Here is a 15,044-nt window from a genome sequence, read left to right as displayed (position 1 = left end):
TGCTCAAGTCCTGCCCTTACTACTTCTGAAATTAAAAGTCCAGAGTAAATACAAAATGAACAAACATAAACGGTCAAGTATCTAAAGGGTATTAGGAATTGGTATTACAGTTGTGTATTACAGAACCATCTTTTGGTCTTGAAATCACATGTGTACTGCTAGTCCTGTAAGAGTACAATGACTGACGATGACAAGTGCCCATTGTCCAGGGGGGTAGCAGCTGTCTTGACACTGAAGTGTAGTATGTTACTTGAACATGTGGGGTGATGATGGTGTAGGTAAACCTGCTGTTTTGCTGGGTGCGTAAAATTACAGCAGAGATAATAATGCATAATATATAGAACTTGATGATTAATGAATATTACTTATATATTTATTGTATAGCTCTCATAATTATCATACAGTGAAACCCTTTGCATATTTATATAGGAGCAAATTATAAAGATGTTGCTGTGTTGCTCTAGCCCAGTTTCATACATCTCAATGTCTACAGTTCTTCATCATTTTATCTTGTGCTCCAATTATTCTCATGATGTTATGTTCACCTTGACCCAAGAAGCATCATGCTAATATAGCCTAAGTATGGAGTAGTCAGTGCCAACTAGGTCTGTGTGAGTTCACATAATGACTTCATCATCCAGCAATGCATCTTTGAACGTGATCTGTAGTTAAACAATGTGTAGCTGTATTTAGCAAAGTTTTTTCCCCCAGAAACAAACTACAGCCAAATGATGGGCAACATTGCAAAAGCAGAAGCAAGCTCATGGAAAAAGTGTTACGTACAGACTGGAAGTTCAACAAAGGAACAGAAAGCTCTGAGATGCCATGCACTCATCTCAAAGCCTATCTGGGGCTGGGGAGATGGCTCACAGTAAAGTGCTTGCATGAGAACTTGAGGTGAGATCCCTAGCACTGATGGGAAAGCTGCCCACAGTAGTGGAACATATCTGTAATCTCAGTATCAAAAAGGCAGAGCCCAGAGCTTGCTGGCCAAGAAGAAAAGCCAAACCTGAGAGTGTAGGCTCAGTGAGAGACTCTGTCTCAAAACAAAGGTGGAGAATGATTGAGGAAGACAACTGACATTGACCCCTGGTTCCATCCATGCTTGTGCAGCTGCATACACACATATACCTGCACACACACACACATAAATGTGATATATATATATATATATATATATATATATATATATATATATATATACACAGATATATATACACACAGATATATACACACACACGTATATATATATATTATGTGTGTGTAGTATATATATTTATATTTATAAAACACATACTCACATATCTCAAAACTAAATAAATTTTAATACAAAGGATTCTCAAACTAGTAGCCGTGTTTTGGGATTAAAAAAAATTTACCAACTGCCATGTCCTCTAATAAAGTCTTTCTTCCTCTTCAGTACTTCAGATGCCTGAAACCTGCTCTACCACTGAGCTATTCCTTGATCCCCTAAATCAAAGAGCCTCTCCTGAGAAACTTATACTACAGAAAATGTCTTTACAGAAAAGTCAGACAACAGTTCACTGGTGGAACACCATTCTAGTATGTGAAAGGTCCTGGGTTTGATCCCCAGCACCTCAAACAAAACCAATCAAACCAAGAAAAATAAATGATATTGGTTAAAACTATTCAGTTTTATACTCACTGGCCTTCACTTTGAATATGCCAGTGAGGTAGCCTAGCTGTAGAATATAACAAGCATAAGGGCCTAGCTTCTGTTCCCTGTCAATCAATAAAGCAAATAATGTGCTTGTAAGTGGAATGTGCTTGTAAGAAAATGTAAGTGAACACCATGATCTATTGTCTGAACCTCACTTTTATTCAGATAATTGAGACCACAGTGTAGAAACATCTCCGACTTGGGGAGCCTTACCTGTGTGAATATGCATCTGTTGAGCATCTTCAGGATAAAGTAACCCCAGTAAACGTGGAGGCCCTGAAGGATCATGAGTTGGAGGTTGAGGAAGATGTAGGAGAAGAAGGGCTCGAGATAGTGCAAAGGCAGGATCAGAGTGCAGTACAGAATCCTGTGGGAAAAATTGGGAAAACTCGTTGGTCAAAGCACTGGTGAATCACAATGAGAAAACACATTTTTCCCTTTCCGAAGTACACCAGTCCTCGAAGTACACCAGTCCTTAATAGCAAAAGATGTCCAGAAAATTCTCTATAGGAAAGAAACTGTGATATTAGAATTTATATCATACTTCACAGACAATCAAAAAGTATAGCCTGTTTCCTGAGGAAAAAATGAAAAGAAAGATGTTCCAGGCCACTTCCTGTTTGACAGCCCCTGCTCCTAGGAAAACAGAAAAGCTTTAGCTTCCAGGAAGAGAGAAGCCATGGATGCAAGAGAGACGACACATGCTTACATGTGGCCCCTTATGACATGGTTTCATTTACTTGATGTCAACCATGGCATGAGAGGGTCAGGATGTAGTTCCCTGACAGCAGGTACTTAGCACACACAAGGCCAAGATTCGATCCTCAGCACCCCTCCCCAAACACATAGCTCATGCTTTCCTAAAGTGAGCGGCCCTCCTTATCCGCTGCACACACAGACTCCTGAACACAACTTTAACTGCCTCATGTGTCAAGATACTTGGCATCTTCAGCTCTTACTCCTGGATGAAAAGCTAAATGTTCTCTTAGCAAACCTCATATGACTGTGATTTTAGAGTACCTAGAAAGGTTGGCTTATAAGCATCTATTTACTTATTAAAAAAAAATTTGTTCATTTAAATCGAGAAAACAAGAAAAAGGAGAAAATATTCAGAGTTCCAGTCTCTTAAATGACGCTATAATTTTAGTGTCTTGTCTTCCTTTTTTCTCAATACATTATTGAATTTTTAAATGAACTGACAGTAATCTTGATGGGGTTTAGCATAGAGCTCAGTGAGTTGTAGGATACAGAACAGACCACTGTGCCTAGGAAATGCCCCCAATATATCCCTCTACAGCTATGCTCTCTCCATCCTTAGTGGGTGCAACCACTTCTCTGCTCCCCACCCTTCACTGATATCTTTTCCCAGAGTGTTCTTGAGACTGTTGTCTTTTACTTTCCCACTGCTTTTATGACTTGACCAAGTCCCCAGGGGAATCAGTAGCATTCCCTTGTCACTCAGTGGTGTCCCGCTATACAGACTGATCACCCTTTATCTGTTCACCTATTGAGAAGCACTGGAACTGCTTTCTGTGTTTAACCACTATGAATAGAGTCACTACATAGACCCACACACATGCTTTTACGTGAACAGAAGTTGTCATTACTGAAGGGCAAGTAGGTAAGTAGAACTGTGTGGCATACGGCAAGTTCAGGGGTAACTTTGAGAGAGTAAAGTATTGTTCTCTGGAGTGGCTGCTGTGCATCTACCCTCCTCCCATGTCTGTTGTCCACATCTTCCTCAGCATTGCCTATTGTCTTGCAGAGATATCTGTCTTCATGTTAAATACAGTTCTTGGCAGGTTCTATGTTTATGTTGGTTCGAATAGGAATGGAACCCATAGGCTCATATGTTTGAATGCTTAATGACCTGGGAGCAGAACTGTTTGAGAAGGATTGGGAGGTGTGGCCTGTTAGAGGAATTATGGCTTTGTTGGAGGACATGAATCACTGGGGGTGGGCTTTGAAGTTCTTTAAGACCCCATTCCAGGCCTAAGATGTAGAACTCTCAGCTCCTCCAGCACCATGTCTGCCTGGATGCCTCCAGGCTTCCCACCATGATGATAAATGACCAACCTCTGAAACTGTAAGCAAGTCTCAAATTAAATGCTTTTTTTTAAATAAGAGTTGCCTTGATCATGGTGTCTCTTAACAGCAATATAACAGTGACCAAGACAACAGTTAAATTCATTTATGCCAGAATCATTTTCTATTGCTCAAAAACCTTGAAGTAGCTAGTCTTTCCCAAATAGAAGATCCTAGAAGTGTATATTCATAAGAGAGAGACACTCCTTTCCAAGTGTACATTGAAGGTGTAGAAGTCCAAGGTATGTTCTGGAGAGTACCAAACATTGTCACATTGTTTTCTAAAACTACAAAGCCTTTCTGATAAGGCCATCAGAAATTTATGAATAACTTATTTGGGTTGCTCTACCAGTGTCTTAGGGTTTTACTGCTGTGAACAGACACAATGACCAAGGCAACTCTTGTAAAGAACAACATTTAATTAGGACTGGCTTATAGGTTAAGAGGCTCAGCCCATTATTATCATGGCAGGAAGCACAGTAGAGTCCAGGCAGGCATGTGCTGGAGGAACTGAGAGTTCTACATCGTCATCCAAAGGAAGCCAGGAGCAGACTGTTTCCAGGCAGCTGTGAGAAGGGTCTCAAAGCCCACCCCAACAATGACACACTTCCTCCAATAAGGTCATACCACCTAATAGTGTCATTCCCTGAGCCAACCACATTTAAACCACCACAACCAGTATTTATATGGTGGTTTTAAAGATTGCTACTTTAAAACTCAAGGCAAGCTAAACAGGCATCACTTGCAAGACTTCGAGGGTTCCTTTATATCTGTTTGCTCTGCTCTTCACTGCTTCCTCTGGTACGAGTTATATGAGTTCAAGCTCAGGTTCAGCCTGTTAAAAAACTCGCCATGTAACCTATTTTCATGCAGACATCTCTTAAGTTTACTTTTTAACTCAAAAATATAACTCTACTATCTTTTTAGAAATTCAAAATATATTTTTAAAATGCCTAAAAATCTGATGATATTTTAGGATATTATATTCTACCTACATGACTTCATATGTCAAGAACACTACACATATGATTTGGGACCCTGATTTTTCCTACTCCATGACACGGACACCTTTTCCTCTTAATGAATGTAGCTATATAATAGAAGCAAGCGAACTTATGTCCTAACCAGGGCTAGTGACACCACAGATCCTGAAGAAGGTTCTTTGGCCATGGCCATCGCCTCACTAAACCAGTGCAATTCCTAACTGCAGGCTAAAATCTGACCTTATACACACACATAAGGACAGTTCTAAACCTTTATCAAGGAAACTTCTCTCTGTGACAGATGAGGACCATTACAGAAATCTACAATTAATCAAAATGCAGTCATGGAACCCAGTCCCAGTGGACACATTTACAGTTCAACTCCCTTATGTATCAGGGGTTACTGAGAAGAGGGTAGGAAGACTGCAAGAGCCAGAGGATTGGGAGTTTGCTGTGAGAGTGTGTCTGAAGCCACACTCATAAAGTCTCACCAGCATGACTCCTTACCCATGAGCTGAGCAAGGGCAACAACAACAGACATGCTCACATGTACGGAGAAAGATGACAAGACCTCAGCCCTACACAAAGAACTACAGGCAACTAAGGAATGCTCACAGCTGACAGCACGGTCTTCCCCAGGAAAGAGCACAGTCATACAGTATCCAATGTGAAGTGTTCAGTGCTGAAAATGGTAGTAAATACAACATTATACTGACTGAGCAGGTTGCATTTATGTATTGAGACCTATGAATGTATATAATAATAATGCAAACATACATACGTGTGTGTGTGTGTAAAACAATAATTAATGAAAAAAGAGACCATGATTTTGAAAGAAACCATGGAAAAGAGACCTTTGGAGAGTTTGGAGGAAAGGGAAGGGGGAAATGATGGAATTATTTTAAAAATCTCAAAAAATAAAAAAGTAATAAAATAGAAAGGGAAAGGTAATAAATACTTCAGGCCACTGGTCACCTGGTCTCTGTTGCAGCTACTTAGTCTAGCCCTGTCATTGTAAGAAACGAACATCTGTATGGCACCTTGTATATAAATTAGTGAGTGGCTGGGTGAATGCCAGTAAAGCTTTATTAACAAGCCAGAGTGCGAGTTAGAGCTGAATCTAAGCCATAGTTTGCATTGTAACAGCTGCACAAGAACATTCCACCACACATTGCAACTCAACTTTTCCCTGATAAGACAGTGAAGTGCTTTCCCAAACTCTCATTATATTGTAAAGAACATGGTGGGAATTACTTGGGAAACATATTAAAATTGTTCAGTTCTCCCTTTAGAGAAGCTAAACTCCTGGACCCAAGTCAGACACTACACTCATTGCCTGTGACAATATATTGCTCAGCTGCTTTCCTGCAGGACACACACCTTACGTTACGTTCTTGTGCCCAGTGTGGCGGCATCACTTCCTCGCATCCTGAGCAAAATGTCCTGTCAGTCTCCGAGGGAAAGGGCGCTCGCTGCCTGTTCCGCTATGTTTATATGTTACTATTTTCATTTGTTCTTTTGTGGGCTGTTTGTACATGATATCTGACTATTTTCTGTTAAGAAATTATTAGCCTATATTCATTGTACAAAATGATAAATGTCATTACAGGGACAAGCCCCTTCCCCCATGCACATGAAGTTATTTACTGATTGTGGGGAACTTACTTGTTGCTGCTACCTCTTTTTTTTTTTTTAATCTCTGAGGATTGAATCCAGGATCTGGGTGGAGTCTTGCCTATTATGCAAGACTGTGGGAAGCCACATATGCCGTTGCAGAGTGGCACAGGCTTCTGCTGGCCACCACGCATACATAGGCAGTAAAGTTTTTTTGCCAAGATGAGGTTTTGAGAATTAACCAAAATTAACCAATCAGATGAGAGAGAAGTTGACCAATCAGATGAGAGAGAAGTTAACCAATCAGATGAGAGAGAAGTTAACCAATCAGATGAGAGAGAAATTAACCAATCAGATATAGGCATGCAAATGAGGTGGTAAGCATCAACCAAGCACAACCAATCCGGGTGTGAGACACGCCTCTCCTAGGCCTATATAAAGCAGCACCAGTTCTGGGCTCAGGGTCTATTCGCCTCTACAATCAAGCTCTCCCAATAAACGTGTGCAGAAGGATCCTGTTGCAGCGTCGTGAGTCGGCCGCGCAAGACAAGACTCCACCCAGAGTAATGCCCAGCCCATATCATGACATTTGTATATTTTTGCGTGTGCTCGCCTCCCAGGAATAAAGGTCCCCGTACTATTCTGATTACCCCTAAATTTATAACCTGGGTCCATGGGCTTAGCATTGGGGCTAACTCTAGCCTGCTCTGCAGTGGCAGCTGTCCCATGGGTGTGCCTCACCAGCAGGCAGATTCCCAAAGTCATAGCCACATCCCATGGTCATCTGTGTTCTTCTCAAGTACTTGCCCCTTACCCAGTCCCCTACCAGAAATCTGTCAGTGCCAAAGTGAAAAAATACTAAAAAAACTAAACCAAAAAAAAAAAAAAAACAAAAAACAAAACAAAAAAACCCAAAAAACGAAACCACAACTATTCTTTTCACAGTTTACCAGGTAATGTGAACTACCAAACACATACATCACTCACTTTAATTCACCGAAAGAAAGAGTGGGGTGTGGAGCCTGGGAGAGGAGTCTCACTACAGCAAGACTGGCTACCTTGCTTCTGCTTGAGGACAGTGAAGGCAGAAGACAGGGCTGTGGTGGAGGAGGAATCTGTCCCTGCATATACAGAATCCCGCAGGGAGGCACGATGGGAAATTCAAGAGGTTGAAGGAGCCTTGGTGGCACTTCCCTCCACGTTGAAAGCTCTGTAGTTTAAAACTTGTTTAGGGGAGAGTGGTGGCAGGGAAGGTGGCACAAGGGGAGGTGCCAGAGGTGGGTGTAGATATTCAAGGAGCCTTTCACAGGGGTGTGGCTTTCCTTATAAGAGCAACAGGGAAAGCTGATTTTAGAAAGCTATTGAAACATTCCTCACACTCTTCATAGCTGCATCTGGCAAGATGCCATTTGTCCTGGTTCCTTAATCTTGAGGTGGAACTCACCACACCCCTGTGACCGGGAAGTTCAGGAGAGACCCACAGCCAACCTGGCAAACTTGCCTGGCTCCTGGAATGGCAGAAGCATTCATTAAAATGCAAATGGCTCTGGCGGAGCTCAGTGTAGTAAGAGAGGTGGGGCCGAAGGCGGGGCTCTTGAGTGTAGGAGATGTAGGTCAGAGGTCACAGATTTCAAGGCCTGCCTTCATACGTCTGGACCCCAGTTCATCTGTGAAATGAGAACTCCCTGCCTACCTCATCTAGGAGTTACAAGCACTGATCTTGGTACCTCAGGAAGGGCTCAGCACACAGTAGGCTCTTAGGACAGGGCAAGTAAAGCTATCACCCTCACTCCCGTTCTGGCTCCACCCACTTCCTGTGTCAACTCGGGGGCGAGCTGCCCCACCTCCAGCTGCAGAACTGGCTAGGTTCGGCTCCACCAGAAGGAGCAGCTTTGGAGTGAATGGATGCGCCTTCTGAACATTCTCTTCCAGGTCAGGGTGTGGAGGGGAGGGACCGCTGTGGAGCTGGCCAGGGTCTATCATTTTTCAGGACCTAACAAAATCACTCTATGATGCTTCTGGTTTGGTCAAAGAATAAGAAGCCCCATCCTGGCACTGGTCTTCTTGATGGTATCCTGGCATGAACTCAGACATGTGTGCACGTGTGTGATTATCCACTCCCAGCTTTACCATGTCACCACCTTATACAGGAAGCTACAATGTTTGTTGTTGTTGTTGTTGTTAGTAAAGCTGTGAAGGGATGGTGTTGTGACTGTCACATGGCAGGATGTGGCGCCTTGTCTACTCACCAGAATGGAAAAATAATGAATCGGCTAATGAAGAAGACGACGGTGAAGATGAAGAACAGGGTGTTACATGTCTGCTTCCATCCAGCATAGGAAAACATCTTAGCAGACTGAAAATGAAGAGAGAGACTACATTCAGTTAAAATGCTCAGGGCATACATTGTAAAAGCCACTGGATGAGGTCTTGCTTGAAAGCCACCTGGGAAGGTCTGAGCCACAGCTGGAACATAGGTGAGATGAGATTGACCATGTGGTAACCCTCAAAGGTACAGCAAAGCTCTGAGACTCAGTACATGTTTGAAAATTGCAATAATATAATAATGCCTTAAAGGATATGTGAAATAGTGATAACAAGCTCCCTATGTTTCTAAAACACTGGATGTGAGCATGATGAATCCTAATGCTTTTTTTAATGAACATCTATTTCATATTTTCCTTTCTTCAAAAGGGGAGCTGGACTGGAAAAAAACTGGAACAGGAGTGAAATGTGGGGTGCCTGGAATCCTGCAGCCAATGCAACATTAGGGATGCTCTATTGTACGCTCCCATGAAGCCCAGAGTTGAAGTGGAAGTGGAAGGTGAGGCATGAGCGCCTGGATACAGACCACCCTCTAGGGAATCTCCCAGGGGCTCATGTATTTGAATGCTTGGTCATCCTCGGTGCATTACTTTAGGTTATAGAGCTTTTAGGAGGAAGGACAGTACTGCGTCATATTGGATTTGAGGGTTACCTGTGCACACTTGAGATGTGGATTCCAGCTTCCTAGTCCTGCTGAGGGTCTTCTCCACTATTGTGGCTATCTAACCAGAACTCTACACCAAAATAAACTGTCTTAAATTGCTTTTGGTCCTGATATTTTGTCATACCAACAGAGAAGTCATTAATACAAGGGAGCATGCCTTAGACTTGAAAAGGTTCAGAAATTACATCTTGGAGGCTCAAGTTCTTTGTCAAACTAGCAAGGCAACAAGTGTCTGAACTGCATTCTCCATGCTTTCCACCATGCACCAAGGATGAGGGCATCCTGTCGGGGCAGCAGAAGCTACAGTGGGGACAGCTTCGGCAGCTACTATAGAAAGCCAGTATACCCAGTAATGGGGGCTGGGTAAGAGGCAAAGGGCAGAGTCTTAGAATGACAGAATGGAGTGCATAGCTCCCTTCAAGGTCAGAAGCTGTGCCAAGGTGGGAGGCTGGATATATGCCGGGGTATCAGAATCTCTGCGAGTCCACTCACGAAGCTAAAATTCCACTGCTGGACAGAAATACCCTCAATACCCTCTTGGCTGGATAGCAATAAAATACCAAATGGTAGGCCTTAATAAATGCTAAGTAACTATCAGGGTACATAAAAATGTTGGGTACTGGACATAAACAGGGACATGGAGAATGTCAGAGAATGTCACTCAGAAGCCAAGAAAGGCAATAAACGAGGCACGTATGAGAAAGAGCTGTGGGTGTTGAGGGAGGTTTTGTTGTTGCAAAGAAAGAGCTAAGGGACACAGCACCTGTCTGAGGCTTACCAACTCGGAAGATGTCTACACAGCAAAGGCAGAGCCAGGTCTGGGTTCAATTAGAAGTTGATTGAGAAAGCGAACACTTGACAACTATTCAAAGAAACCATGGGTCATATGTCCTTGGGAAAACACCAAAAGGAGGCCCCGCCTCCCACCACCACACAGCGCTGTCTCTACCCCCAGCTGTTGATGGAAGGCACTGGCCTTGGGTATGAGCCTTGAGTTAGATCACGACTGTGGATCAAGAATGACTCATGATTTAGTAACAACATGAGGCTGGGCTTATATTTTAACCATGAAGGAACCTTGAAGTTTGACATGACATTACCCCCTATTTTTTTTTACCCAAAAACTTGGAAATTTTTCAAACAGTAATGAGCTAAACATTATAATATACCATAAGGGATTGGTATGACTTCTCATGTTACCAGCTGGGGCTAGAAAACAAAACACTAAGTAATTTGCCCAAGTCTCTTAGGGAGTGATGTCTATGGCAAGGGAGCAGGAATGCTGAGCAAAGCCAGCACTCAGGCCCTGAGCCTTAACATCTCCCGTTCCCTTAAAAACACAATGGAAGAGTTTTAATGCTGCATACACCAAGGCGGAGCAAATGAGGGTTCAGGAACAAGACATAGGTATGGAACTCTTCCTCAGGCCCTAGCCTTGCTTTCCAGCCAGGGTCACTAAGATGGGACCAGAGAAAGGGGTGATTGTAGTGAGGTGACCATGTTCAGAACAAACACAACAGGACACAACCCTGGCACAGCCCTGCTCTGCTGAGCCTGCAGCCCTGAAGCATATACCAACACTCTATGCTGAGAATCACTTAGATAGAGGCCAGTTGCTTTGATCTGACTTCAAATGACTTCTGGTTACTTATTAAGTAGGGTTGGGCAAATTACCTTCCAGCGCATGGGCTAAATCTAGCCAAGCCTTGAGAATGGTTTTCATATTTTGTTTTTATTATTGTTGTTTTAACTTTTATTTATTTATGTATGAGTTTTCTGTGTTCATATATGGTGCATGCTAGAAGAGTGCATCAGATCCCATTATAGACGGTTGTCAAACACTATATGGTTGCTGGTAATTGAACTCAGGACCGCTGGAAGAGCATCCTGTGCTCTTAACTGCTAAGCCATCTCTCTAACCCCTGTTTTTCATATTTGTAAGAAGATATAAAAATGGGGGGCATAGAAGAATCATATGAAGCCCACAAAACTAGATTTCCTCTCTAGTATGTTATCAAAAGCTCAAATCTGAATCTGGAAGAACAAAATCCTATTACATGTAATTGCTTCCATATCAATCTATATTCAAATATTAGCACTCCAAGGAGCTAACCTGGGCATGAAGTAGTCCAGCACTCTTTTCCCTGGGTTTGTTAGGAATCAGTACACTGAAGTGAGTCAACTGGTTCTGGGAAATGCTGGTAACTATAGCAGGAGACTGCACAGAGAGAGGACCACTCAATCATAGCCTGTGCCAGCAGGAACTGATGCTAACAGAGAGGTCAAGGACAGCTCTGGAGCAGAAGTGGGAAGGCTTTTGTCTCAGTGTTCTCTGCTTCAGGACACACTTTAAGCCCTCTTTCTCCTTTAGAAAATGAATACCCTTTGACAAAAGCCAGTGGGCATTCCCTACAGCAGGAGACGGGGTTGTAGGAAGTGTAGACTGAATATTCACAGCCAGCCTCTGAGGGTGCTCTCCAACCTTGAGAATCCAGTTCCAAGTTTTGCCTCTAAGAAACTTGAATTTGTTTTTCATTCAGCTATCTCATATCACTTCCTGAATGGACAGCAGCGCGCAGCTCCCATGAACACAGTCACACAAACCAGTCTCACTTGCACAGTGTAGAGACTGGAAAAATACACACCGAAAGGCTTCATCTTGAAGGGTCTGGGAGACTGCACCTTCTTAGACATTGGGTATTTTCAGGACAGAGCGCCCTGCCAAATCACTCACAGATAATTCTCTCTGTGAGCACTTAGAGAAAACCAGGACATGGCACTGTCATTGTCTTTTAAAATGGTAAACATTTACCTCTAGCCAAATGTCAGATATATCATGAATAAACATCACGAGGGTCCCACTGCGAATGTAATTAGCACACCAGGAGAAGCTCATCAGACTAATAGCAGCCAGGTGGTGGATGACATGAGCGAGGAAATCCTACAGAATGAGAGAGAAAAGGAAGCCATTAGGCAAAAGCAGTGGAAGAGAGAATATTAATGGTACCAGTAACTTACAGCTGCATGTTTTGATGTTTAGAATTTAATATGTATTATATATATATGTGTGTGTCTATATACATATGTGTATGTGCGTTTTTCTTAACAGGGTTCTTGTGAGGGGGCCAGGGCAAGTGTCACCCTTATTGATGACATAATTTAACTCTGAGACAGCACCTAACACTTGTCATCTAATTGTAACTTCTGATATTCTTTTCATGACTCCATGCACGGTATTCTCAGATTCTATGAATTTTCTTGGATGATACCTCTGGACTGCAGTGGACCCTCTAGTGACGGCTGCACCAACCTTTGACTCAAAGAACATTTAGTCTAGCCAGCACCATTTAATCTAATATTTAATTGAACTTAACTTTATTAAACATACATTTCTGTGCAATAGAATTCTATACCTAAGGCACAAACACTGCTTCTCATTTGATTTAACTTGCTGAGGAAAATCTCGTGGCTGAACTCAGGACCTAATACGAAAACTGACCCAGTGACACAGTAAACCAGACAGCCCTGAAATGTATCATGCTGTCACCTTGGGGGCACACTAGTGATACCTGCAACTCAGTTTTTCTGTGAATAAAGCAAAGCTGTGGAAGTGTCAAACAAGGTTTCTCAGAGGGATAACAATGAAGTTGAGGGGTGGGAGGCAATAGCCACACCAAAGTCTTCGAAAACACTAGAAAGAATTGTATAAAGTAGTCTGCCATCAGTCAAAGCTGAGGCACAACGCTAAAGTCATTACACTAACAAGCTTTCCTCCAGAGCCACAGGAGACAGAAAGGAGGGTAGGTATTTGCAGACCAGGAAAACAGCTTCAAACATAAAGTGTCTCTTTTTTTTTCTGCAGGCTTTTATCAAGCCATCAAAGCATGAGTATAATTGAATTTGCCTATGCACTATCACAATCAAAATAGCCAGTGAGCTAGCTAAACATGCACAGCAGACAATTCCCAGGTAGACTAGGGATAAAGGAATGAGAAAAATTGAAGAAATGGATAAAAGAAGTTTTGCAAATACAGAACATACCTTCCTCTTGATATCAGTGCTCAGGCTAAGCACCAGTGACCAATAAAAACTCATCTCCAAAATGTAGTACCAGTACTGGGACGGCAGCAAAGGCTGAGGAGAGGAGAGCATTCATAACTCCAAATGTGACATCTCATGCAATATACTTTAATTTACTGACACCCATTCATGTTCCATATAATTGCAAGAGACAGCAATGACTTAAATTCCCCCAAAAGAGTCAGAGATAACTGTCAAGGTGTATACTTTTTGAAAGAGTAGAGAAGTATTCTAAACCAAAAGAAATATTTTGACTAAGACATTTTAAAAATGCTATCGATGTGAATGCCTAACTTTAGCTTAATGTAAGTTCTGTTAGATATGCAATTATTTAAGGGCTACAAAATTGTCTTCTGAATAAAAGTAGTTAAACTTCAACTGCTAGAATATTTCTTAGTAGTGTTATAGTAGGGAATTGCTTGAGACAACGGGGCAAAGGGAGATATGTTATTGAGTGAATGGACTGTTACCTAAATCCAACCTTTTAATATTTACCACCTTACTTGGTCTCCTCCTTCAATGCCTATGGATTTAATCTCGGTATTTGGCCAAAAGGACAGTAGTCAATGTAATTAAAGCATAGATTTCATGAACACTGTTTAAGAAAGCTGAGCTATCATGCTGAAGAGGCCACAAAATAAATGAATACATACATAAATAACTTTAAAATTAATTAATTAATTAACTCAGGAGAAAATCCTACTAAGTGCCAGTTGGCATTTTATGGCAGTAGGCTTGAAGATAGTTTGTTATGCACCAAGAGTTAACGGATGCTCTTGAGAAGAGCAAATGGGCTAGCATTAACAGGACTAGATGACAATCTGTGTACTGAGTAGGACTTTTCTTTTAATGCTTTCTTGTTCCTTTGTCCTGTTGTTTTATTTCATTTTTACTATTTACTTTATCTGCATGGATATTTTGTCTGCACATATCTATGGACCATGTGTGTGCCTGGTTACTGCAGAAGGCAGAAGAGAATACTGGATTCCTGGAGCTGGAGAAAAGGATAGCCATGTGCCAGCACGTGGGTAACAAGAATCAAAGCCCTGTCTTCCTAGAGGAGGGGTCATTCCAGCAGCTTTCTAATTTTGTTGTTGTTTATGCTGAGGCTAACAGGACAAAAATATTTATTTTAGCCTGCTGCTTTGGTTGGAAAGGAGGGCAGAAGGGTTGCAAGTTCAGGACCAACCTAGGTATGCATTGAATGTAAGGCCAGCCTAAGCTACCCGAATAAGAGTGGGCCATAAAAACAAAACCAACCAACCAACCACCAAAGAAACAAAACAAAACAGAAATCCCCTGAGATCTAGGAAGGTATCTGGACTTGGTGTTCAGCTAGGGAGGGGTTCCTTTAGGGAGGACTTACCTGTCTGGGATAGTCATTCCAAACCTCCCAGAGGTCATATGCCCATGGTTTCTGAAAAACAAAGGAAGCCGAGAGAAGATACAACTGTCAGTTGAAAACTGGTTTCAGCAGGAAGCACACATCTTTCTGGTATTCACACGTCACACTGACCCATGTGTGTGTTCACTGTCACACTGACCCACATGTGTGTGTTCACTGTCACACTGACCCACATGTGTGTGTTCACTGTCACACTGACCCACATGT

At 42.2% G+C, this 15,044-nt stretch overlaps 1 protein-coding gene across 2 annotated transcripts in view; it reads right to left on the bottom strand.

The window, feature by feature from the left end:
• The window catches only part of Cers3 (ceramide synthase 3), a 94,167-nt gene that overhangs the window by 26,519 nt on the left and 52,604 nt on the right, over positions 1 to 15,044 (bottom strand). For both annotated transcript variants that reach the window (XM_021169033.2, XM_029479087.1), the window contains 5 exons: positions 14,799 to 14,849; positions 13,394 to 13,486; positions 12,165 to 12,293; positions 8,613 to 8,719; positions 1,895 to 2,048 (listed from right to left, as the gene is read on the bottom strand). In XM_021169033.2, the coding sequence (XP_021024692.1) occupies positions 1,895 to 2,048; positions 8,613 to 8,719; positions 12,165 to 12,293; positions 13,394 to 13,486; positions 14,799 to 14,849 (534 nt within the window). The remainder of the gene's footprint in view (positions 1 to 1,894; positions 2,049 to 8,612; positions 8,720 to 12,164; positions 12,294 to 13,393; positions 13,487 to 14,798; positions 14,850 to 15,044) is intronic.

This window comes from Mus caroli, chromosome 7 (assembly GCF_900094665.2).
Source record: "Mus caroli chromosome 7, CAROLI_EIJ_v1.1, whole genome shotgun sequence".
In the NCBI taxonomy this organism is placed as follows: domain Eukaryota; kingdom Metazoa; phylum Chordata; class Mammalia; order Rodentia; family Muridae; genus Mus; species Mus caroli.
This window is presented reverse-complemented; position numbering and strand designations above follow the sequence as displayed.